Here is a 25,948-nt window from a genome sequence, read left to right on the forward strand (position 1 = left end):
ATATAATAAGAATATACAAGTCAAATTCTCTTAAATATTTCATCAGATAGACCCAACAAATATACCTGTGACTTCATTTTGTTATTACTGGATCCATTTAGTTTATTAAAATGGTTCAAATCTATTTTAATCTGATTGTACAATTGGTTCCAAAAATATATTACTTCTTTTAGAAAGAAAATTGTCTAGAATTCCTCAGATATTAAAAGACAAAAATAAAGAAAAATCTGTATAATGTATGTACTGATGACGGAAAGAAAATATAGTACACTAAAAATCACCTAAATTGATCAATTAGTTTTATTTTGACCTAAAAAAAATCAAATTTTGTGGCTAACAATCATAAACGATATTGTGACACCATCTTGAAAACAGGCTCAAAACAAGGGAGAGAACTCCAAATAATTCAAACTTGCCAGAATTTAGAAGTCATTCTTAACACTGGTGATATTGGAAAAAACTCAAATTCATATAAAATTTTTATCAAATTCAAAAACAAAAAAAAACTACTTGATCAATTTATGTGATTTCTGGAATACAATATTTTCTTTTCATCACGGGTATGTACACCATACAGATTTTTCTTTATTTTAGTTTTTTTAATATAAGGAGAATTCTGCAAAGACCCCCCCCCCCATTCTAATTTTGTAGCAGATTTTTTTTTAATTTTTCTTGCTTATAAATTACAATGTAACCACATTCTTATTTACTGCTAAAAATTTTAAATAACATTTTAAGTAATATAATATTGCGAAAGATATTTTTGTCAGAGGAAATCGTTTGTAATAATTAATCTGATTTGTATTTTTTCAGACTACTGTTCTTCTCATGTTGAGCGTTATTCACACACAGTTTCAGTCAATGTAACCTCTGACCTTCTTCATGTGTATCGTGTCAAACTTAAAATCTTTCTGTCAAATTTGAAAATTTGCACAGAATTTTGAATTGAATCCTTTATTTAATCCAGGGTCCTTGCGTAGCATAGTGGATAAAGCGCTTGGTAAAATTCGGTTGTAAGTTACATTTTCTGGACGTTAATAGTTTGATCCTCAGTATTGGAAACACTAAAAATACAATTGTGAATTACTTAGGATCTTTATTCAGTCATGGCAAATGGAATGAGAACATACTACCCCCATGGATTAAACAACGGGTTCCGTCTGTAATTCTCTGCAGATTTCCCCGAGTTTGATCAAAAGATTCCCAAATCTGACAAGATATACATGAAAAAGATCAGAGGTTACATCAAACAAAACATTGTGCAAATAACACTCAAGATGAGAACAGTAATCCAGACAATCCAAATAATATAAATTATAAATCCTTATCTCCAAAATTCAGGAACAAATCGCAAGATATATTTTCATTATTTATTAGTATTTGGATTTAACAAAATTGCAAGAAAGAAACGAGTAAAAGAAATTTCACTCTAATAGATTAAAAAAAAAAAAAAAAAGATTAACTCATTTATACCCTGTGGCTTCTTAAATATTTTTCTTCAATTGGCAGATTGGGGAGTGGTTGTGTTGTTCAAACATTCCTCACTCTCTTTGTTTTTTAATCCCCATACAATAGACAGAATGCAGAGTAAATTTTGTCCTTAACATTTTCATTTCTTTCAATTAAAAAAATAGTTGAAAGTTCAGGTTGACATAAAAAAGAAAAACAACACTTATTCATTCATAATCTCTCTATATCCACATTTAGTGTCATTTTTCCCTTGTTCAAGGATCTAACATTTAATTGATATTTTGCAAGCTCACTCTCCAATCTTCGTTCAGTGGGTTAACTGTATCCAAATTCAACTCTGTATGATCTTTATCTAATCACTTGCTTCCAAGTTTTCTTTGGCGAGCTAATCTTCCTGTGAGTCAAAACAGCCATGATTCTGTGATGGTTTATCTAGGAGGATGAAGTACATGAATGTACTTGTACATTATTTTGTTCTTAAGATAAATTCTATATTGAATAAAAAAAATAGTAGTTTTAAGTAAATTCTCCGACCTAATGGGTTTGGTCGGACTTCACATCGCAGATCCATCCAAACATAGGTCTGTCATTGCGCTGCAGTCAGGAAAGAAAGGACATTTATATTCAAATTAAAGCTTGCCATTACATGGGCCACAAAAAGTTTGATATGCTATAAAAGAAGCACCAAACGAAACAGAAAATGAAAAGATCTTTCTTCATGGAATTTGGTTCTTCTGATTGGTTCACTTCAAGAGTTGCATTACAGAAAGAACCAACAACAAATCAGGGACCTTTACATATATGAAAACAGAGACAAGAAACATGAGACTATAAATGAGGAACCATAAAGTTATGAGAGATAATCATCAGTAAAAGCAACGTATAGTAGAAACGAAAATAACAAGATCACCAGAATCAAATGCATGAGATTATAAGATGGAATTGTTACCATGCCAATCATTGGCGGCTTGTGAATGGGACTGTGGAACTGCAGCCCCCCCAAGTTTTTTTAGTATTATTTTATTTTTTCTTTTCATGTGTACATTATAAAATCTTTAAGTTTAATGTCGATAACCATTCCCAAATTCATATAAAATAAAAATAAAACTTGCTTGGAGCTGCAAAATTCACAATTACATCTTCTTAGTTAAATTCTCTTGTACACATGCACACATTAGACAACCGATAAAGGCCACTGAGGAAGTGTTGGTTCTTGCAGCTCCGCATCTCAGATGCTCGTGAAATTCAGTGTCCGCTTTGGACTGTGTGTCTGTGCTTATATATATTACTAGCGGGGGATACTCGGCGTTGCCCAGATTTTTAGAGGCGTGTGTCTTTGGGGCAAAATGAAAACAAAGCGAAGTAATAACCCTGTTTAAATATTATAAAAACCAACAATGTTAAAACTATTAAAAAAAATCGTGAAAAAAAAAAACAATAAAAAAAATTAATGTGATGCAATACGAACAGTCCGGCGGTGCCCGGGTGTTTGAAAAATCCAAAAAAAGTTTGAGGGGGGAGGTCTCGAATTACTGAGGCCAAAGCGCAAAAAAAAAAAAAAAAAAAAAAAAAAAGGAAAAAAAAAAAAGAAAAGAAAGAAAAGAAAGAAAAAACGTGATGAAATAACTAAAAAGTGAATTAGGTCAAATATCAATTCCGCAGTGAAGTTTGTTTTGGTTCAGTTTCAGTAGTCCCGCATCACACTCGATTTCTAAACGATTTTTTTTGTTTATTAAGTAAAATAAAGTATTTACTTCTATTTAGGATTCTATTAAGTTATTATATTTTTTGTATGGATGCATATGTATACATTATGTATATTTTTATATTTGTTTTTCGTTTAAACAATATTAAAACAATAGGTAAAACATTTTGAAGCAGTACCCTCACTAATCTTAAGCATAAGCCACCACTGATCCCAATGCAAAAATATCCAAAAGACAACAATCGAAAACAAACCAAATTTTTCCACTTATATTGTGCCAATGCTGTCAATGATTGGTTGGCAACAAGACTTATTTACATCTGGTGATACGGATTGCTTAACTATCTCAACTTTGTTTTTACATTCCAAGCGATTCTGTGTTCATTTTCACTTCACTCGTTTAAAGAAAATTACCATCCACTTTTCACCATTCATGTTTTTTATTTATATTTTATGTAGGTTGGACTCTGGACTTACACCAAACATCATTACAGGAATAATAATGCAATTTAATTATGCAGTGAAAGCTTGATTATCTCTGTGAAGTGAAGTTATTAAATAGAATTGTTTGAGGAATGGATTTGTGTAGTGAAGAATGAATTTCCCATTACTGCTGCTAGTGTTGATCTCAAAACAGAAAAATTTTAATAATGTACATACCCATCAAGGAACGAAAATGCCATATTCCAAAAATCATGTAAATTGATCAAGTAGTTTTATATATATACATATTAAGTTGGTGCAAAAATAATGTTTTTTGGCGTTAAGTTAAACATCAAAAAACGACATTATTTTGCACCAACCTAATATATATATATATATATATATATATATATATATATATATATATATATATATATACGTATGTATATATAAAATAATTTTTTAGAAATTTTAATAGTAAATTATAGCTATTACAAAGCTGATTTTGATCTTTGAGTTGTCTCCCTTTATTTATATTAAATATAGCAGATCAAGACAACGTTTTCGCTTTCTTATAAAATTTTGTTTTCTCTGTTAAAAAGTACACAACCAATTTATATGATTTTTGGAACATGACATTTTAGTTCCATGACAAGTACATACATCATAAAGGTTTTTCTTTTTTCTTTTAATTAGGAAGGTTAGAAGCCAGATGTATACCTATAAGAATGAAAAAAGGATGTATTTAAATAGGAAAATCATGTAATCACATGAGCAAGAATTATAACAAAGTTTTTTTTTTTTTTTAATGAAAGTATAACAATATTTTTCATAAAACTATGTTTAATGTGTGTGTTTTTCTTTACAGACAACCTATGTGACAGATTGTCTACCAAATTACGCCTAATGGGGGACCTGGTACTAATACTACTAATCTATAATATAAATCTCACCTGTCTGTTTAAATGTCTGTATGTATGTATGTATGTATGTATGTATGTTTGCCTAAAACTTTCGACAGAAGCGACGGCTTTTCACGCAATCAGTATCATTTTAAAGCTCGACCCTTCGGACGACAAATATTGAAAAATTGGCCAAAAACATTAATTCCCTCAACTGGGCACTTGTCTACAGAGAGAGGTCGCTTTTTTTGCTGATATTTTCGAACTTCATCCCCCCTTTTCGATTGACTAGCCTTAAAATAGACCTTCATCACTTCCGGTTTAGCGATGAACGCAACAGCAAAGATGTCACGTTTTGTTTTTTACATTCTTTTCCTCCTTCGCAGTGCAAGTCCGAGCCTGCCTGCCTGCCTACTGCCACTTTTTTTTTTTTTGCTCAACACATACCTCCAAACACCCGGGCAACGCTGGGCACCCGGGCTAGTATTTCATAAAAAAAAAAAAGACAAATCATGGTGACATTAAGAGGGCAAAGTAGACTTTACTTACCTGATAACAAATGAGAGATACACTACAGACAATGTGATCTGCGAGTGTTCCTGAACTGTTTGGAATTGTGTAGATGTTGTCATATGGAAGTAATACTATAAATATCAAACAACCTAAAAGATGTGACCAAATGTTTATTGTTTCATTGCTCCATATAAAGATGCTGAAAAGAAAAAGAAGAAAATAGAGGTGTAGCAATGATGGAGTGCAAAAAAGTGTTTAAGCAACAGCTGAAGAAGAAAACATGGATTGCCAACAGAAATTGCAACAATAACAAATAGGCAATATAGAAAGTTTGTTTTTTTTAATTATTCATTTGTTTTATGTACATATTTATTTATTTTATTTTATTTAGTCATATCTTTATAATATATCTTTACTTACTTATTGCACTTATTTATTTTTCGTTTTGTTTTAAATTTTATTTAGTGGTTTATTTTCCTTTTTTCTTTCTTTCTTTTTCGATACAAGCATGCCTTAATTTGGCAAGTGTATGAGACACAGCCATTGAATTTTTGAACGTCACATGAGACTTAGCCGTTGATCAAAGCAAGATGAATGAAGTTAAAATTTTAGTTTAATTACAAAAGTTTGGTGGGTTAATAAATTTATTTGCTTTGCTGTAAAAAAAATAAAAACATTAACGTGATGCAAATAATAATAATAATAATAATAATAATAAATCTGGTTTTTCATACGTCATTTTATGTTTATTGGCTAGATAAATGTATAAAGATTCTTGTAAAAATAAATTGCATTCATTTTTATTCATTAGAAAAATATTTTCCCAGTATGCCACACAGAGATTTATCAAAAAAATTAATTTTGTTTTAGAAGCAAAACATCGATTTCTGCTCCGTTGTTAGATTTTTTAATATGATAAGCCTGATTTTTCATATGTACATTCACGTTTAATCACTAGATAAAAATGTAAAAATAATTTTTTATTGTAGAAATTTTTTTTTATAACGGAATGAAATTTGGCGCACTGGCGGACATTTAGGTGAACCAAAATGGCAGATTGAAATCTGGCTTACTGGGGTCCTAGCATGCTGGCGTTCCTCAAAAAATTTACCTGACATTCGGTATGCAAAATTAGAAAACAATAGGGAGAGAATAGTCAAGAAAGCCCGTCACATATCAACAATGAGTTTCTACATAATAAAGTATTATTTAGAAAAGCATTCTTAACATTAGGAGGGATTTCTGTTAACTATTTTGTACCTTCCCTCTTTGAAAATATGTTCATATTTTTTCTCACAATTATACACATTTGGTCGATTATTAGATTGATTTGTGTTACTGTAAAAGTAAAACAAATTGGATACTACTTCTACTACTACTACTACTAATAATAATAATAATAGCAGCAGCAAATATATTAATCCCTTTATGGGATTCTACATTTTTAAATGATTATGAGGCAAAAATAAAAAAAAAGACAATTATTTTAAAATTTCGGTTAGGAAAACTGTTTTGCACATAAATTAACGTAAAATAATACTCATTTCCAGCCCATTCTTGTTTAATCGCTCAAAAATCAATAAGTAAACAAAATACTCTTAGAGCATAACATTTTCGATCAATTGTTAACATAAATTTATGTGTTTTTACCAGCGCTTTTTTAATTTTTAATTTTGAGCAGTTATCAATGGTTCTTCTAACTTAAAGAGGAGACACTAAGTTTGTTTTGAACTAAAAACACACTTTAAAAGAAATTTAAACACAAATAAATTTATTCAGGTATGTAGAAGAGTCTTGCCTTTGGTAACATTTATTTGTTGCATATTTGTTTATTATTTCTTTTCTTTTTCTGTTAATTACAGTAATAAATGTCCCAATCCCATTCTTCTTTTTGAGGTACGTATATAAGTTTAAATGTAGATATAATTTCCTTTTTAATTAAGAAAATCTTCGGAATGTTATCTCTTTGTATATCTTATCCAAAATTTTGATGAACTCATCAGGGATTTCATCTATATTTTTCACTTGCATCCAAAGAGAAGTGCCATAAAACTTCATTGTTTCAGAAGAAGCCGATGACAGACACTGCCAATCTACAGCTGGTGCCAACAAAATTTAAAAACCCCTTCCAAAGCACTTAAAACGTTTTAATAATCAAGTGAACTCCCTTGGATGGAGCATATAGACATTTAGCGACTCGATTTGAAAAGTTTACAAAGGGATTAGGCAAGTTATCTCTCGATAAAGGACCAATAAATAAAATAAATTAAACTCTGTGAATCAATGTTAAATCTGTAATTGAGATTTATAACCCATTCTGTTGCCCTTCTCAGTCTTATGTTGTAAATAAACAACTTCTAATAAAAAACAATTTGTGCTAGTTTCATTGTTATTGTAAAAAAAAAAAAGAATTAAAATAAATCAGTTTGGAATCAGAAATTAGGCTATAATTTTTCCGATTCCAATACCCCCCAAAGTTCCGATTTTTTTGATTCCCGATTCTGATTAATCGTCCCAACACTAGTTTCCATGTTATGTCCCCTAAAAACTCTTCAAATACTCAAAAGAAACTGAAATTTGAGAAATATTAATTAATTGATGTTTAATATCTATTGTTAAAATTTCACAAAAATCATCAAACTCGAACATTGGATTAGGAAAAAATTTAGGTAAACTTTCAAACTTTGTGAGAAATCTACTCAAAAGCCTTCCACTTTCTAATACATTCTTAACAAATGTAACCCCCCCCCCCCCAAAAAAAAAGGTAACAAAATAAAAGAATGTATAAATGGGATGTCAAAGAAAAATGAATTGGCAAAGCAAGAATTCTTAGATGTTTGGATTCTTCTATCATTCAAAATATCTTCAACATCCATTCATTAAAGCTCAGAAGCAAAACACTGCCAAACTCTTTTTGTCCTCTTCTCTAATCACAGTGACTTCTGATTTCTCATGAAAATAAAAAATTAAAAACCTTTTAAACTATGAATGAAATTGAAGAGAGAAACAAGGAATTGTGATGCTGATTACTCTTTTTTAATAGATGAGTTTTGGGGGAGAAATGAGAGCTCTTCTTACAGTTAGGAGAAGTATTTTGAAAAGAAACCATATATTTTTTGAATGAAAATCGCTCGAGACAAGGTGTGAAGTCACTTGATGTAAGAAACTAACAAAAATGAAAGATGATTATCACAAAGACAATAGATGCCTATTGATCTAAGTCTTGAAAAGGCCAAGACTGTAGGTAGGAAGAAAACAATGAGCAGGACAGGAAGAGAGTTCCACAACATTTTTCGGTTCTTAGAAAGAAGCTACTGGAATAAGAAGCCGTATTACAATCAGGTATCAAGATAGTGAATTTATGAAGATTACTGGACCAAGGAGTCAAACGAGCTGAAATAAAGGAAGCTTAAAATAGATCAGACAATTCTGAAGAAAACATGCCATAATAGTATTTATAGAAAAGACTGAGACTAGCAACATCACGTCTATGAGAAAGAAAGGTTGAAGTGACAAAGAAACTTACAGATATATTTCTGCACCTTATCAAGAACCGTCAGATGGGACAGAGATTCACCAGCCCAAATATAACAAGAGAACTCCATACATGATCATTGTAAAAATAGAGAATAGCTTTAGGTGTGAGAAAGTGTTTGGAGCGATATAGAAAATCCAAAGGCAGAAAGAGTGATGGATCTAATGTATTGTAATATAGATTGGTAGAAATAAGAAAGTTAGAATTTTGGCAGGTTACATGAAAAATTAGCAAAATTTCTAAATAGACATATCATCATCAGTAGCAGCAGCAGTATCATCATATTCAGTTTAGCATCTATATTTACATGCTGACATGTGTTGGACATAATAAAAATATAACAGTGTAACACTAAAATAATTAATTTGCAGTTTTCAGCCTACAATGTCCTAATCTATTTTTATTAAATGCATCCTGGCATCTTTAAGAGATTACATACTTTGTAAATCACAGATAAGTTTGAAATGATATTTTCATTACTAAACTTACTAAAATTGAATGGATACATCTCATTTTAGATGTGTAAAATCATCCTTATAGGAGGTTTTGTCTGTCAGTCAGACGGTCATATGTCAGTTCAAAATTCCATAAATTGTTGACACTTAAATTTAAAAAAAAAACATTCTTTTTTTTATGCTTCAGTTTGCAAAAGCATTTTCATTGGTCTGCCACACTTCATATCAAGTAAGCATTTTCGTCTGTCACACTGAAAATTAAAATAATATTTTCATAATTAAATAAACATATTGAAGAACTGTTGCTGTTTCTAGTGGCAATGACATTTTAATCAAAGTATAATTATGTAAATCCATCAAAAAAACACTAACATGTCAGAGTGAAAAGAAGCTTACATGAAAAGAGGCTTAAAACAATGAAAGCAACTCAGACGCAAACTCTTTATGTACGTTAAGGACAACAGCAAATGCAAAATCTGAAACAATTTGTAGATATTATCAATAAATCAACCGAAAATATGAAACCTTGACAACATTTATGAACAAAGCAGTTCAATAAAAGAAATCACAAGATCTGTTCATCAGCATTTGATTGAATGAAAATTAACAAAAATAAAAGGGGGATAATTGTGATGCAATCATCCATTTACTAACCAAAAAAAAAGGAATTTGTATTATTCGGACTACTGTTCTCATCTTGAGAGTTATTTTAACAATGTTTCAACCAATGTAATCTCCAACCTTCTTTAGGTGTATCTTGTCACATTCAGAAATCTGTCTCAAATTCAGGAATCTGTACGGAATTTCAAACGTAATCCTTTATTTAATCCATTAGCATGCTCTCGTTCCATTAACATTAAATGACAGTCACTCAGATGTAAGCATGACACACAAAATAACACACATGCTATCCTATTAATATATAGATAATCTTACATCCAAATGACGGTCGTTTATTTGTTATGAACTTTCATTACTTGTAATAAATAATTTTACCAAGAATTCTTCATAAGTTTTGGCTTTGGCTTCGATTATAGCTGAAGGAATTCAAGTGATATATATATATATATATATACACACACACATATTTTTTTCATAAGTTTTTGATTTTGATTCAAGCTGATGCACCCAAGTCATAAGGATATATATTTTTATTTTGAAATCGCAACTTTATAATATATAAAAAATTGATAGAACAACCGCATCTGCAAGAATTAAAATATATTTAAGCATACTTTATGACCAGGCTATGCCAGGTGTCCCTGCTAGCTTAGATAAATACTTTTGCAGTTTTAACAAAAGAACTAAAAAAATATCAGAGTGTGTCCATTTACGCTGAATATCTACAGAATGCCAACATCAATATATTACAGAGGATGAGTTCCCTGTGGAGTTTCCACAGGTATCGCTAGTTAGTATAAATAAATTAAAAGTAAAATGCATTTCCTTTTTAGAAATGTCAAGCACAAACGTAGACTTCACAATATTATTTGGGTGAATAAATCAAAAGTAAAACGAATTTCTTTTTCATAAATTAAAAGTAAAATCATTTGTTTAAAAAACTATACAATGGCGCACTTACATTTTTTGTTTTTTCCCCACACTTGTTTCCAAAGAAATCATTGTATATAGACATATTTATATTAATGAATAATAAATTTTTAACCATTTGGGAAATTTTAAGTAGGGCGGCCCCTGGAGTAAATGTGGTATTATGGTGACTGATGATTCTAGTTTAAAGTAGGATAGAAATTTTTTAGTTTTGTGACCGACGACATCCATTTTTCCCACACTGTTGAATGGCCTTGTGCGTAATTTGTTTAAAATGCAAATTCTTATATTTTCTACAAATAAATAGTTCAACGTGTAGTATCTGTTCTCCACATCATCAGCACTGTTTGAAGCCGGAAGTTTTCATGTAATTATCTCCCTTTTAAAAAATTCAAAATATGAACAGATATGACAAGAAAGTGATGCTTATATTATAAGTAGATTATTGTCTTATTAGTATCCTGAATGCTCCAACATGTATTTTCATGTTTTGCATTCAATCTTCTTAATGCAGAATTGAACAAATAAAATTAATTGTTGATTGACGAAGGTTAATAATAATTTTCTAAACAATATCTTTTTTTTTTTTTAACTATTGATTGTTTACCTGTCTATCTTTGAAGATTTGCTTTGTGTAGTTATTTACACACACAAAAAAGCTGAAGAAAATGAAAATGATCCTATTATCAAGTAAACACCCCCACCGTTCCCCTGTGGAAAGTCCAAGGAGAACATCTTACAACTAGTATAACTGACTCTTCAACACTCACCCGACACATGCAAAATCTTGTCAAAAAAAAAAAAAAACACCTTTTAATAAAAGTTATATTTAAATTTCTCAGAAGAGGCTATCACTTGTAAAGATTTGAAAATGGAGTGACAAGAAACAGAGAGATTTTTTATTCCATTTCATATTCGTTAATTTTTTCACACTTTTATGTAAATCAAATGCATTAGTAGAAAATGAGGCAAGGATTTTTTGTTGTTTTTTCAATAATCCACGTTTAGCAACAGCCTTCAGATGATGCGACAATGTCATTGACAGCTGTGAAATCAGATTATTGGTTGCAATTAATAAATCTGTCAGCTTAATCTAGAACAAGTATTAACTTTATTACAGTTAAGGAGAGTTTAATAATCAAATGGGCAGAGTGAATCATGTAAAAAGATTGATTGGTGGTTAATAATCTGTCCAATTAAAATAACAATAAATAAGTGAAGCATGCATGGTCCCCCATGAGTGCACAGTGAACGAACAAGAGTGAATTTACAGTTTCATCCTCCTTTTTATCCTTATTTACTCCAAAGAATGCACATTATCACTTAGACATAAGCAGGCTACTATTTGGATCCATATCTACAAGGACATTATGTAGGGAGTTGAGCAGCAAGATGTCTATTCACATTACAATTAAACTTCTGCATGTCAATAGAGTCAGGGAAGCAGGAGAACAGGAGAGAATTCCAAAATCTAGCAATTTGAGGGAAGAAACTGTTAGAGTAGAAGGCTTTCGTACATCTAGGGATTTCTACAGGGAAGAGGTGGGATTTTGCTGCTTGTCATGTTAGTTGGTGTATTTATGTCAACGGAGGCACAATTGTTACAAGTTCATCAGAGAACATTCCATTAAAATTCTTGTAAAACAGGCACAGAGATACAATATTAAAGTGATGCGACTGGGGTTGGAGTTTGGTTGATAGTGTGGGGCCTATTAGGTTGAAGACTCTTTTTTAGACCTGTCTGAGAGTGAGAGACAAGTGGTAGATGCACGAGCCCAAATGTGGCAACAATGCTCCATGCATGGGCGAAAGGTGGTTTTGTAGAGATACAGGATGCTAATAGGTGTGAATAGTTTTTTAGCATGGTAAAAAGAGCCCACTTTTGCAGCAGCCTTGGCAATGTCCTCAATGTATTTGCTCCAATTCATATCGCCAGTGAATATTAAACCAAGAAGTTTGAATAAAGATTTCTCAGTTAGCGTATTATTAGTCATGGCAATCAGTGGTTGAGAAGGTTTGAAAAGGTTTTAAAGTATAACAATATTATGAGTAAATATATTTTTAATAACAAAAAATATTTTTTACATTTTAAAATGCACAATATATTTTAATTAATTTTGTTTCAATTCAGAGTGTGTTTTTCAATATTTTAAAATTGATGATTTTATTTTTCCATCCCTCCCCAATATATATATATATATATATATATATATATATATATATATATAACTGCATCAATCGCTTTATTGCAAATTAGTAAAATATCAATATTTCACTAAATATACATCACAAAAAAATGAAAATTATATCATCAAACGACTGCTTTAAGGTTAGTTATTTCCAAAAATCTTATTCAAATTCATGCGATATTCACAAAGTTATGACATTTTATTCTTTATCGTGGAATTTCCAATGTCCATCGCTTATCCTTGAACACATGTTTCACTGTATATATGGCTTATCAGTGTGGCTGACTATACTGAGGTTCAATTCCACAACCACAGAGCTTATGATCAGGAGTGTTACCACTATGCTACAAAGCCTCGGCTGAGATTATGTGGCATTTTATCGCTCTAAATTTATGTTGAGTTTTGTTGTTTTTTTGTGGTGTTAATTGCATTTCAGTATGAGTTCCTTCTTTTAGGAGCTTTTTAACTTGTCTCCCTTACATCCTAAAGATGCAGATGAATATATATATATATATATATATATATATATATATATTCGTTGTTTAAAGATAAAATAGTTATTCACAGATGTTTCGCCATTATCTATGACTCATCAGCATGGCTGACTATACTGAGGTTTGATCCAACAACCACAAAGTTTGTGGTCAGATGAATTATCACTATGTTATGAAGCCTCAACTGAAATTATATGTTATTTTATTATCTTAAATTTGTCAAATTTTTGTTGTTTTTTTTTATAATAACTGCATTTTAGTATGAGTTTTTAGGAAGTTATCTCCCTTATATTCTAGTTGCCTCATAAAGAGCTAAATTCATATTAAATCACTTTTGCCAAAAAATATAAAAGTAAAAACGATGGTGTTTATTATTAAAACTTGTTTAATAGGTCATACTTAGTTGTGACAAACATTGCAAGTATATCTATGAAAAGAAAGAAACCTTACATTGCATGCGTGCCCAACGTGAACAAGTTCTTGATGAGTAGTACAAGGCATCAACCTGTCCACTGGGTAATCCATGTAGGAGATATTAATCCATTATATATATAGTTCATAGAACCTTATGCTTCTCCAGGTAAATCCAGGCCACCTTGTAAAATCAGTCCAACAGGATTCTTGACGCAAAACAATAAAAATCCAACACTCATGAATGTTCGGTGGCCCTCACAAGGAGTCGTGTTTATCACTTCAGAGTGCAACGAATCCATTCCTTTAATTCTACTTGGATTAAATATCTTCCTCCTCTTTCCATCGTTTCAGTATTCCCAACTAATGGCCTTGTGTCATCCAATTAGGGAGCAGACTTCTTCATGATTACATACATGGTCATTCTGTGTTCATTTTAGCCATGTCATCTAGCCAGTGCATATTAGCATCCATCATAGCTGAAGACAATCCAAGAAGTCATTCCATGGTCTCAGTATTTCCTAGGTATGGGCAAAATGATGGGAAAAAAATAGAGGGCCATAGTTTTGAAAGCCGGTTTATCATAATTTTTTATAGGTTTCCGACTAGTTTTTGATTGTATTTGAAAGATTAAAAACTAAGGTTAATTTCCAAAAGGAAAAAAATATTTGTACACATGGAAAAGAAAAAATATAATGAAAAATGTTTTCACAGCGAGCTAACAAATTCAACTAAATTTTGAAGTTAAATAAATTCACTGTAAAAATCCTTGGAAAGATAAATATTAGTTTTCTGTGTCTATTTCAAAGATAATTAGTAATAAGTAAATTCCTAAGATATTTAATTAAATAAACTGGCTAGATGACATGGCTAAAATGAACACAGAATGACTATGCATGTAAACACCTGCTTGTACAAAAATGGCTTAATTAGGCCACAAAAGCGAAAAATTCTAGCTTTGTTTAAGTGTAAATAGAACAAAGTCATGTAAGCGATGAGTCTACGGAAGCCAAAATGTCAGAAAGTCAAAAAGCTGTCTGAAAATGACGTCAGGTAGTTAGAGGAAGGAAGTGAGGGAGTGCTAGTTTTCTTTTTCCCCAGCTGTGCATCTGTACATTCCTATTGTGAACGTACATATAATTTTAACCATTTTTTAATTTAATTATTTTTTCTATATTCATGCTTTTAAATTTTAAAAAAAATATTTTTTTCAAGATTATATAAAATTATGTTACATCGAAAGTTGGACTTTCATTCAAGCAAGGAAAATATCAGAATCTTACATATAAAAATTTTGTGAAACATGTAATCTAAAAAGAAAATTTTTTAAATACAAATATTTTTTGCAATTATAATTTTTTTTTTATTAAATAAACAATCCTTAATTCAATGATAATATCGGTAGTTCGAGAAAATTATTTTTTCTTTGAGTTATATCGAATTCATTAAAACAGACTTTAGGGGCTTTTTTCGTAATGTTCCTGGAAAAATTCTTTTTGTGTTATTGTTACAATTTACGATGCTTTACTTTCATAAAAAAAAAGCAAAGATAAATTCATGCATTTTTTTTTTTTACTACTGAAAACCATAACTTTAGTAAAGGTGATTTTTTGTTGAAACAAAATAATACATTTCCACTAAGATTCAAATAAAAATAATGCGTTCATTATATTCTGTGATGATTATTTGATAAATACTGAAAATATTAAAATTGGTTACTTTCCTGATTTTAAGTAAAAGGAGAGGTCAAAATGTTTATACATTTTGAGCATCAGCTATTCGTTTTGCATGTACCTAGCCTTCCCAATTAATGAACTAGTGTCATCCAGTTAGGGAACCGACTTCTTCATGATTATATGCATGGTTTTCATAGCCATGTTATCCAGTTGGTGCGTATTAGCACCTCGTCAGGGTATAGGAAAGTTTGGTAGAGGTAACACCTTTCGATTCCTAGCTGTTGCGTCCAACAGGGCAGATAAGGGTCACTGGTCCTCACGTATCTCCTAAATCTCTCACATGCTAGCTCCAAGAGCTATACCCTAGGTACTGGTCTCAGTAGGCTTGCCAAACCTTGTGAGGGGACGGTGCTGGTGCAGCACCGTTGGGCGGAGAGTTCACCAGACTGGACAAACGGCCAGGATTGAACTCTGTTTAGAGTAACTTCCATGCATCCATGATCAGGGCAAACCACCAAGGAGGAGGACTTCGGCCATGGACCTCGGAGTGGAGCCCCGTAAGCGGTTGGCTGGCATACTCGTCCGGCAACTCCTGCATCCCTACCTGGCCCCCAGCTGTCTCGACCCTGTCTTGCTGCTGGACCAGGCTGGTTTGGTACGAGAGAGTGAGGCTGGCTCTGCGCAAACCAGCTTCACTTTAAACAAACTCCCAGCACATGTCATCCATCATCCCCCCTTCACTTCCTTCAAGTCCTGTGGCTTTTGGCGAGCAACAAAGCAGTAGGTGTGGGTACACTGGAAGTCGTAGCCGCAAACCTGAACACAAGCAGCTCAGGCCATAGGATCGCTCTCCACTAGCGAGAGCGGAAATGGAGTTCAGCAGCCTTCTGAGTGCCTGAGCAGCCCTCTTTAGGACAGCACTGCTCACCCTGTGGCATGGGGAACAGGCTAGAAAAGGTGCCCCAAACATTGCCTGCTTCACTATATCCTGGTTAGCTTACCGCAGTCAGTGGGAACCCTAATAATGCGGTTGAAATAAAGAAAAAAAAAATACATATCAAGATTGCGACATGGAATGTTCGTACACTCTTGGACAGAAATGACCTAGACAGACCACAAAGATACACTGCACTGCAGACGAACTCAGCAGGTACAATATTGACATTGCTGCTCTAAGTGAAACAAGACTGGCAAGTGAAGGAGGTCAGGGCTACACCTTATTTTGGAGTGGCAGAGGACCTGAAGAGAGGCAGGAGTTGGCTTTGCGGTGAAAAATGCGCTTGTGAATAAACTGGCTGGACCTCCAAAAGAAGTGAATGACCGTCTAATGACAATGAGACTCCCTCTCTCAAAAGGAAAAGTTTGCTACTCTTGTCAGTGCATATGCTCCTACGATGACAAACCCTGATGGCATCAAGGACAAGTTTTACGAGGACTTGAATAACATCATTGGTGCAACACCAACTCCAGAAACTCATCATACTTGGTGATTTTAATGCACAAGTAAGCTTGGGAAGGTGTTATAGGAAAACGTGGTATTGGAAAATGTAATAGCATTAGTCTTCTTCTCTTTCAAACCTGCTGATAACAAACACTGTGTTTCACCTCCCTATTCGCAAAAGGACATCGTGGATGCACCCTCGCTCAAAGCATTGGCATCTAATTGACTATATCATCATCAGGAAATGGGACAGGCGAGATATACATATCACTAGGGCCATGTGTGGAGCCAAGTGCTGGACAGACCACCGTCTCATAGTAGCTAAGCTCAATCTGTATATCCAACCAAAGAGAAGACCTCAAGGAAAGAGAGCTCCAAAACAATTTAATATCAACAAATTGAAAATAAAATTGTCCAGAAATCTTTCTCTGAAAATCTAGCAGAGCACCTTAAACCTGCTGGAATAGACAACCGAGATGTGGAAACAGCATGGAAGACAATTCGAGAGACAGTGTACAACACAGCCATGGAGTGTCTAGGGGCAGTCTCCAGGAAACACAAAGACTGGTTTGATGAGAACTGCTTTGAGATTACCCAATTGCTAGAGGAGAAGCACTCTGCATACAAAACCCATATTGAAGATCCATCGTCCAAACTAAAAGAGGACATATGGAAGAGTTTGCATAGCAACGTTCAGTTGAAGCTCAGACACCTGCATGATTCTTGGCTAAGCAAGAAAGCAGACAAAATTTAAATATATGCAGATAGGAACGACATGAAGAATTTCTATAATGGTCTAAAGGAAATTTATGGTCCAACTCCATCCAAATCATCACCTCTCCTCAGTGCAGACGGATCCACTCTCCTCAATGACAAAGACGTGATCCTGAGAAGATGGGCGGATCATTTTAAAAGTGTACTAAACCATCCCTCTACCATCAGTGATGAGGCTATTGACCGCTTCCCTCAAATTACCATAAACGAGGAATTGGATGAACTCCAAACCCTCGAAGAGATTGAGAAAACAATCCACCTACTGTCCACTGGGAAAGTACCTGACTCAGATTCTATCCCAGCTGAGATATATAAAGAGGGCAGCAAGACTCTGACTGAAAAACTCCATCAGCTTTTCCACATAATCTGGCAGAAGGAGGTACTTCCCCAAAACTTCAAAGATGCCTTCATCATACATCTATACAAGCATAAAGGTAACCTGCAACAATCACCAGGGAATATCCCTACTATGCATTGCAGGCAAGTTACTGGTCAGAGTAATGTTGAACAGACTCATAGTTCATCTGGAAAAAGACCTCTTGCCGGAGAGCCAATGTGGATTACGTAAGGATCTTGGTACTACAGATATGGTGTTTGCTGCCAGGCAGCTCCAAGAAAAGTGCCAAGAACAAAATGTAGACCTTTACTCCACCTTTGTTGATCTGACCAAAGCCTTTGACAATGTAAGCAGAGAAGGCCTCTGGAGAATAATGGCAAAGTACGCGTGTCCAAGAAAATTCATTGCCATCATACGTCAGTTTCATGATGGAATGATGGCCAGAGTGCAAGATCGTGGGGAGACCTCTGACCCTTTGGAAGTCACTAATGGAGTAAAACAGGGGTGTGTTTTGGTTCCCACCCTGTTCAGCCTCATGTTCTCTCTGATGCTGACATATGCCTTCAGAGATACTGATGTAGGCATTGGAATCAGGTACGGATTTGATGGATCAATCTTCAACCTCAGGAGGCTAAAGCTAAATCTAGAGTTGCATCAGACACTGTAAATTATCTTCTGTTTGCTGATGATTGTGCCCTTAACGCTACCTCTGAGGCAGGCATGCAACACAGTGCAAATATATTCTCAGAGGCTTGTCAAAATTTTGGTCTCACAATCAATACCAAGAAGACTGTGGTGATGCATCAGTCTGCTCCGGGAAAACCATATGCAGAACCCAACATCTCAATCGGGGGACAAAGACTCAATGTAGTTGACAAGTTCACCTACCTTGGCAGTACGCTCTCCCGCAATGTAGTCATTGACAAAGAAATCAACACTAGACTCACTAAAGCAAGCACTGCCATGGCGGCCAAAGAAAATGATTTAAAGACACTCTGAAGGCATCACTGAAGGCCTTCAACGTAGATCCGTCATCATGGGAGCAGACAGCTTTAGATAGAGCCAAGTGGTGGGCTGCTGTTCATGACGGCGCCTGCAAATATGAAAGCTACCGAAACGTTGTTGCAGAGAAGCGCAGAAAGGACAGGAAGGACAATGTTTTGAAACCCTCAACATCTGCTATGATTCCCTGTTCCCAGGCTCACAACATCTCTTCTGTGAGAAAGAGGTTGCAGGGAGGAGAAAATGGCATACCCTACTAGGCTACGAAGTCTATTTTGAATACTATCAACTTTTTCATATTGTTGACTATGCTGCAAAATGCCCAAAATACAAAGTTTAATGACAATGCAGAAAATTTTTGAGAAACAAAATAAATCTGTGAATGAACATCAATATAAATTTAGTTACATAATTTCAACAGTGGCAAAACACTACTCAAAGAAATTACTACTATTCTTTGACCAAAATTTCGAGTTAGTTGACTCAATCAGAAAGATAAATCTACCAGGCAAAGCTAGTTAAGATTTCAAAAGCATTCTCAGTAGCAGCGATAACTGGGCAGATGTCTGTGCGTTTTGGAGATTGCATGAACAAGAGATAGTTTTTTTTTCCTGAATTTACAACCATGTTAGGCACAAGAGTACGAAATCTTAAAGCAATAGCGCCTTCTAGCATTAAAACAAAATATCTCCAAGGGAAATATTTCTGACCCCACGAGTATTATTAAAAGTTTAAACATTGTTTTTTGTTTTTGTTTTTTTTTGGGGGGGGGGTATTGTTATTATTATTATTATTCGTTGGTTAGTAATTGAGTTTATTTAAAGTTTTATACGATTTTATTAATTGGTAAGTGTGTTGAAGATATATAGTATAAGATTTTGTCATTTCACAAACATGACTAATCTCTACAAGATAAAGCGCCTGTGTAGATAATATAAAAAAGAATATAAAAAAAAAACAGGATAATTGCTAACTGATGTGGTTATAACAACCTGATGGTAACTATTACTTTGCTTAATTGGTCTTTGTATTTTCCAGCTTTTCTTTCTCTTTCTCTTTACTTGGCTAATATATTTGACATGTCTACCTTCCCAACACAGCAGAGTGGTTTGGATTAACACTTTTAGCACATCCACTGAAAGTAGCCCTAACACTACTACCCTTTCCAAGTTTACAATCATATGACTTTATTTATTATGACTATTTGCATCTTTTATTTGAATTAATAATTGCATTTTTATATCTATATATCTATAAAAGTGAAAATGTCTGTGTCTGTGTTTGTGTGTGTGTGTCTGTCTGTCTGTCTGTCTGTGTACACTTCCCTACCAAATAACTCTGTCAATTTTCGGTCTACAGACTCAAGATTCGACATACAGGGTACTGAGATTTGGGAAAATCTTTTTAATCGGTTTTCGGCCAGAAATTTGGATGTAAAGGGGTCAAAGTTCAACGATTTCACCTTTGAGAACTCTACCAAAGTCCTCCGCGAATTTTGGGTCTAAACATTGAAAGTTTAGATATAGGTTACTTGGACATGGATCTAACTTTATAATTTGATTTGAGCCCAAAACAATAAACGTTAAGGGGTCATAATTGGGGTCAACATTTAAAAACAATTCATCTCTACGGTTTCTACCAAATTACTCAGCCGATTTGAAATTTAAATAAAGTGTATTCAGACATAGGGCAAGTTTTTTAATCGTTTTTTTGTTTGTTTTTTTTGCTGAAAATTTGGCTTCCAAGGGTCAAAGTTCAAAAGATATAACCTTTGCGGTCTCTAGCAAACTATTAAGCTAATTTTGGTTATAAACATTTTAAATTTTACATAAGGGGTATTCAGACATGCAGCAAGCTTTTTAATCAGTTTTTGGGTAAAAATTTGGCTGACAAAAGGTCAAAGTTTCCTATAAACCATTGGTTGTGAAGACTCGTGTTTATCATCACAACAAGACCAATAATTTACTTGATCTACAAGCTCATATTGAAAAAATTAATGCTATTACAACAGATGAATGAGTCAAAAATGTTCTGAATCTAACCAAATATGCTGAATTATTCTTAAAAGAAGATAAGGGAATCTTCAAACAGTTATTATGACTTTAAAATAAATATTCAATGTTTGTTTGTTATTATGTAATTTATTAAAAATTAAAGTTAGCTATCTTTTATTTTTATATGTATTAAAGCAAATATCTTTAACAAGATTTATAGCCAACTCTGTATATAATTACCTACAGTCCAAGAGAATATATACTATGCAGATCAATTCCTTAAATATTTCATAAGATAGACTCTAAAAATTTCCTTGTGTGTTTATTATTTTATTATTATTTATAAATTAATCCAGTTTATTGTTAAAAGTACATTTTGAAATCTGATTAATTGATTTGTTCTGAAAAATAGATTGCGTAATCGATTTAGTTTTTGAAATCTTTCTTATCAATAAATTTTGGATACAGGTCAACTTGCAATGGTTTGATTCGTCTTCAAATTTAATCTGTTGTCCTTGCTTTTATGCCCTCCCCTTCCCATTCTTTAAACATTTGTAGATCATGTGGAAGTTCAAAAGGTGAAATGAGAGACTGAATTGCATAATGCAGTCATTTTGCTCGATATTTTGTTGGACACCTTTGAACATCTTCAGAATACATGCTGTATTGTTCTTCATCTCCTTGACAGTGATTATTATCACTGCTAATTGACAACTGTTTCTAGATATTCTGCCTGTAAACATAGTTGTAAACTAAGTCCTTGACTAATTCCCCGATGGCTAATACGAAATTGTTTGATGACTTTGTTTTGAAATTTCAATAGTGTCACCATACGTTTGATAAGAATACACTCATTGACTTAGGTTCAAGAGGGTTGACATTGCTAGAATGGCTGAATTGAAACGTACTGTTATCATGTGAGTGCAGTGGAAATTGACAACTTTTTATAGTAATAGATCATAGGCAGTGACTTCACATACTTTTCACAAGAAAGCAATATCAAATTTGTGAGACACAATGTAAATAAGGGCTGCTCACTTCTTTTTCTGTAAAGATTCACTCATTTGTACAGTCTAGTAGTAGATTTGTGCTTAGCCTCCAACAATCAAAAGAAATAGATTGTTTTGTTTTTGTTTGGAGATTTTTTTTTACTAAGTAGTATTTATCAAGGTTCAAATCCACTCAAGAATAAGGGTTGATGGGAATGATTGTCAGAACAAATCTGTATTATAATCTGCAGAGAAGCACTCCCATAGTAATATGTTCCACAGAGGTAAGTTCATTGAAAAAAAGTTATTTTTGAGAAAATTCTGTCCGATGTTCGACAGACATAGTAAGAAAGGAACATTCTTTTTCATTGTGGTAGTAAGACGAGTTCTTGCTGTGAATGCCTTACAAAGAGGCACCAGATATTGGAACTCAGCCAATCACCTTTCATGTAAATAACAATAGAGTGATAAGAGACTAGCAACGTTTTTTCCTGTTAGAAAGGTACCATAAGGAAGGGAAGAGATCATCCTCCATTAGATTTCAAAGTTGATTTTGAAGTCTATCAAGATAACACAGCGTGCTCTGAGTAAACTCTCCATGATCATTTTATTAAATGTGGTTGAAAAGGATACCATTGAATTTTACACTGCTGCCTCATGAAAAGTTGTAATCTATATCTATCTATCTTTCTATCTATACACCTATAAATTCGTTTTTCTTTTGCGTGTATTGATATTGATATTAAAAACACCCTTTTCTATATATTTAAAAAGAAAATACAATGTTCTTATATATGGGCTGTGGAATTGTATTCACTAGCAAAAGATCTGGCTAATTTGCATATTCTTTTGAACATTCATTTTAATTAATTCCCTATTATTTTTTTCGGTTTTCTTTTGGGATAATTATCTAGAGTTAACTATTACGTGTAATTATATTCATGCAGATATTCTACATGATTTATACTTGCATAATATTTGCATAAAATCTTTACAGTAAACAAAAAATTGTTTCCATATATATTTATATATACGTATATATTTTTGTTTAATCTATTTGTCTAAATATTTATAACTATAAAAGTGAACGTGTCTGTGTGTCTGTCTGTGTATCTGTGTGTGTACATTTCCTTACGCAATAATTCTGTCAATTTTTAGTCTACAGATTCAAAATTTGATATACAGGGTACTGAGATTTGGGAAAATCTATGTGATCGGTTTTCAGCCAGAAATTTGGCTGTTAAGGGGTCAAAGTTCAACGATTTACCTTTGAGAACTCTACCAAACTCCTCCGACAATTTGGGGTCTAAACACTTGACATTTTGGATATAGGTTCCTTGGACATGGATCTAACTTAATAACTTGATTTGAGACCAAAACAATAAATGTTAAGGAGTCATAATAGGAGTCAAAGTTAAGAAAATTGACCGGGTGTTTTTTGCTAAGCATACACCTCCAAACATCCGGGCAACGCCGGGCACCCATGCTAGTACTCCTATAAATTTGGAGTTTTTTTTGTGTATTGACACTCATATTGGAACCCCTTTTTTTTTTAATTAGTTAAAAAGAAAATACCACTTTCTTATATATGGGTCATGGAATTGCATTCATCTGCAAAAGATCTAGCTAATTTGTATATTCTTTAAAACATTCATTTTAATTAATTCCCTATTAGTGTTTTCGGTTTTTAAAAATTTTGCCTACCAAACTTCTAGAGTTTTTGGTCTACAGACATGAAACTTCATATACAAGGTATTTGAACCCATGCAAAACTTTATATTTGGGTTTTAGCCGGGAAAATCGGTACAAAAGTGTGAAAATTTTTAAAAAATGAAATTTGCCAGGTGAAGGTTGAACGCCGGCATTACAATTAAGCATGCATAACATAGTAGCTATTGGTTCATTTTTAATTTTCAGTCTTGCAGCAATCATGTCTTCATAGCTCAGTCATTAATACCAGAGAAAAAAATAAATTGTAAGCTAAACGTTTGGGTTTCGATTCTCGGTGGTGGTGCACAAGTCATTTTTTTTTTTTTTTTTTTTTTTAAATCATTACTATGTATTGGGTTCAATGTAATATAATAATAAATACAAAATCTGCATTAATCAAAATATCATATTTAAGTGCATTTTACGACCGGGCAATGCCGGGCACCCTACTAGTATATATATAAAAGTGAGAATGTGTGTGTGTGATCACACTTCTCAAACTATATAATTAATGAATTTTTGATTTACAGACTTGAAATTTGGTATATAGGGTATTCAGACATGTGGAAAACTTTTTAATCGGTTTTCATCCAGAAAAAAGAGTTGCTAAGGGGTCAAAATTGAAAAATTGGTGCGTGAGGGTCGTCGGATTTGTATCTGTTTGATAACTGTTTCACGACTGCGCATGCACGAATTGTTCATATTATGTTAAGAATAAGCAGGTTTAGAAAAAACTTTTTAAAGATTGTGTCAAGTTGGCCATAATCTTGTCATGTTTAATTGTTGACAAACTGTAAATAAACATGAATGTTATATGTTATCTTTATTCCCAACACGTGTGTCATATTTGTTGATGCAATAAAATGTTCTCAAAACGCGTGGAGCTAAAATGATGAAGTATATATATATATATATATATATATATATATATATATATATATATATATATAGTGGAGATGGTAATTAATAAAAACTGAAGAAAGTGCTCAATACTGTTGTAGAGCAAATATGCGTTTTATTTTTTATTACCGTATCTTTCTGTTAAGTTACATTATTGTTTCGGCTACACGATCATTTTTTTGGCCGTCTGTAGCGTCCTCAGACTTTAAAAGTCTGAGGACGCTACAGACAGCCAAAAAAACGGCCGTGTAGCCGAAACAATAATATAACTTAACAGAAAGATACAGTAATAAAAAATAAAACGTATACATATATAAATAATACTAGTGAGGGGTGGGGGCACCTTTGCCCGGTCGTAAAATACGCTTAAATATGATATTTTGATTTGTCCAGATTTTGTATATATTATTATAGGGTTGTGATTTCAAAGGTAAAAAAAAAGAAAAAAAAGTATTTACGTGCCATCAGCTAGAAAGAATCAAAACCAAAAGTAAAACTGTAGTATTCAAAGCTGGTGACGTTACCACTGTACCAATGTGACACGCATATGAATTGATTAAAAATAAACAACGATGAATGTACAAAATATATAATTATTTTGTCAATTTTGACCCCTTTTTGACCCCTTAAAAACTATTTTAACCGGCTAAAGATCTATAAAAGAACAGTCCATAAAATCTAATTATTTGAGGCACCTAGCGCTGTTCTACAACTTTTAGTTTTGGAAGAGATGGAGTTTGAAAATATGGTGACAGACAGACATAGTGAGTATTATAAATGTGGTCCTCCCGCCCAGGTCAGTAGATGACTTTTGACCCTGCTGACTGGTCTGGCTGTTGGGCGTCTATCTTCCGAGAGGACTTCACATAAATTCTCAGCGTCTCAGGCTTCATGTTGATTTCTACTGAAAATCAATTAGCTTTGCAGGCACGCCAGAAAAGGAAAACAGATTCGGGGAGTTCTAACTACAAAAAAGTTAATTTCACGAAAATTACAAGTTTTTACATATGTAAATCGTTCAATTCAATTACACCAGAAACATCAAGATTCTCCAAAATCTTATTCTTCGTCTCCATGATGGCAGTCAGGATGGATGGAGGGGGTTTGTGGCGTTCTTGGAGCATGTGTTTTTCTCAAGATTTGGCTTCAATCTGCTAAAATGGGCCTGGGCATTTGCTAAAATACTAAGGTAAAAGGGTTGGTCGGGGCAATCCGCTAGACCAACCAGAATCCAACACATCAAACGGGGAATTCCCAACTCTTTTGCGTGTGTGCACCCCTGCCAGGCTTGCGATAGCCTGTGTATCTGGGATCAAAACTCAATTTCCACTCACACACCCCAAAAGGTCAACATTGTCACTCAGAAAGCCAGAACGTCTAAGCAGGTGTTCCTCAGGCCAAACGAATGCATGATTTCATTCCACCTTATTCTGACATTTCCTGTCATTATTTTAAACAATAAAATATCTGTCTGTTT

General features: G+C 33.2%; 1 protein-coding gene across 1 annotated transcript in view; it reads right to left on the minus strand.

The window, feature by feature from the left end:
- Window positions 1–25,948, minus strand: part of LOC145279724 (progestin and adipoQ receptor family member 3-like) — a 72,934-nt gene that overhangs the window by 21,072 nt on the left and 25,914 nt on the right. The window contains exon 2 of the mRNA XM_080131014.1: window positions 5,050–5,212. Within this exon, the coding sequence (XP_079987140.1) occupies window positions 5,050–5,212 (163 nt within the window). The remainder of the gene's footprint in view (window positions 1–5,049; window positions 5,213–25,948) is intronic.

Source organism: Euprymna scolopes, chromosome 7, assembly GCF_053919585.1.
Source record: "Euprymna scolopes isolate OS-2025 chromosome 7, ASM5391958v1, whole genome shotgun sequence".
Classification (NCBI taxonomy): domain Eukaryota; kingdom Metazoa; phylum Mollusca; class Cephalopoda; order Sepiida; family Sepiolidae; genus Euprymna; species Euprymna scolopes.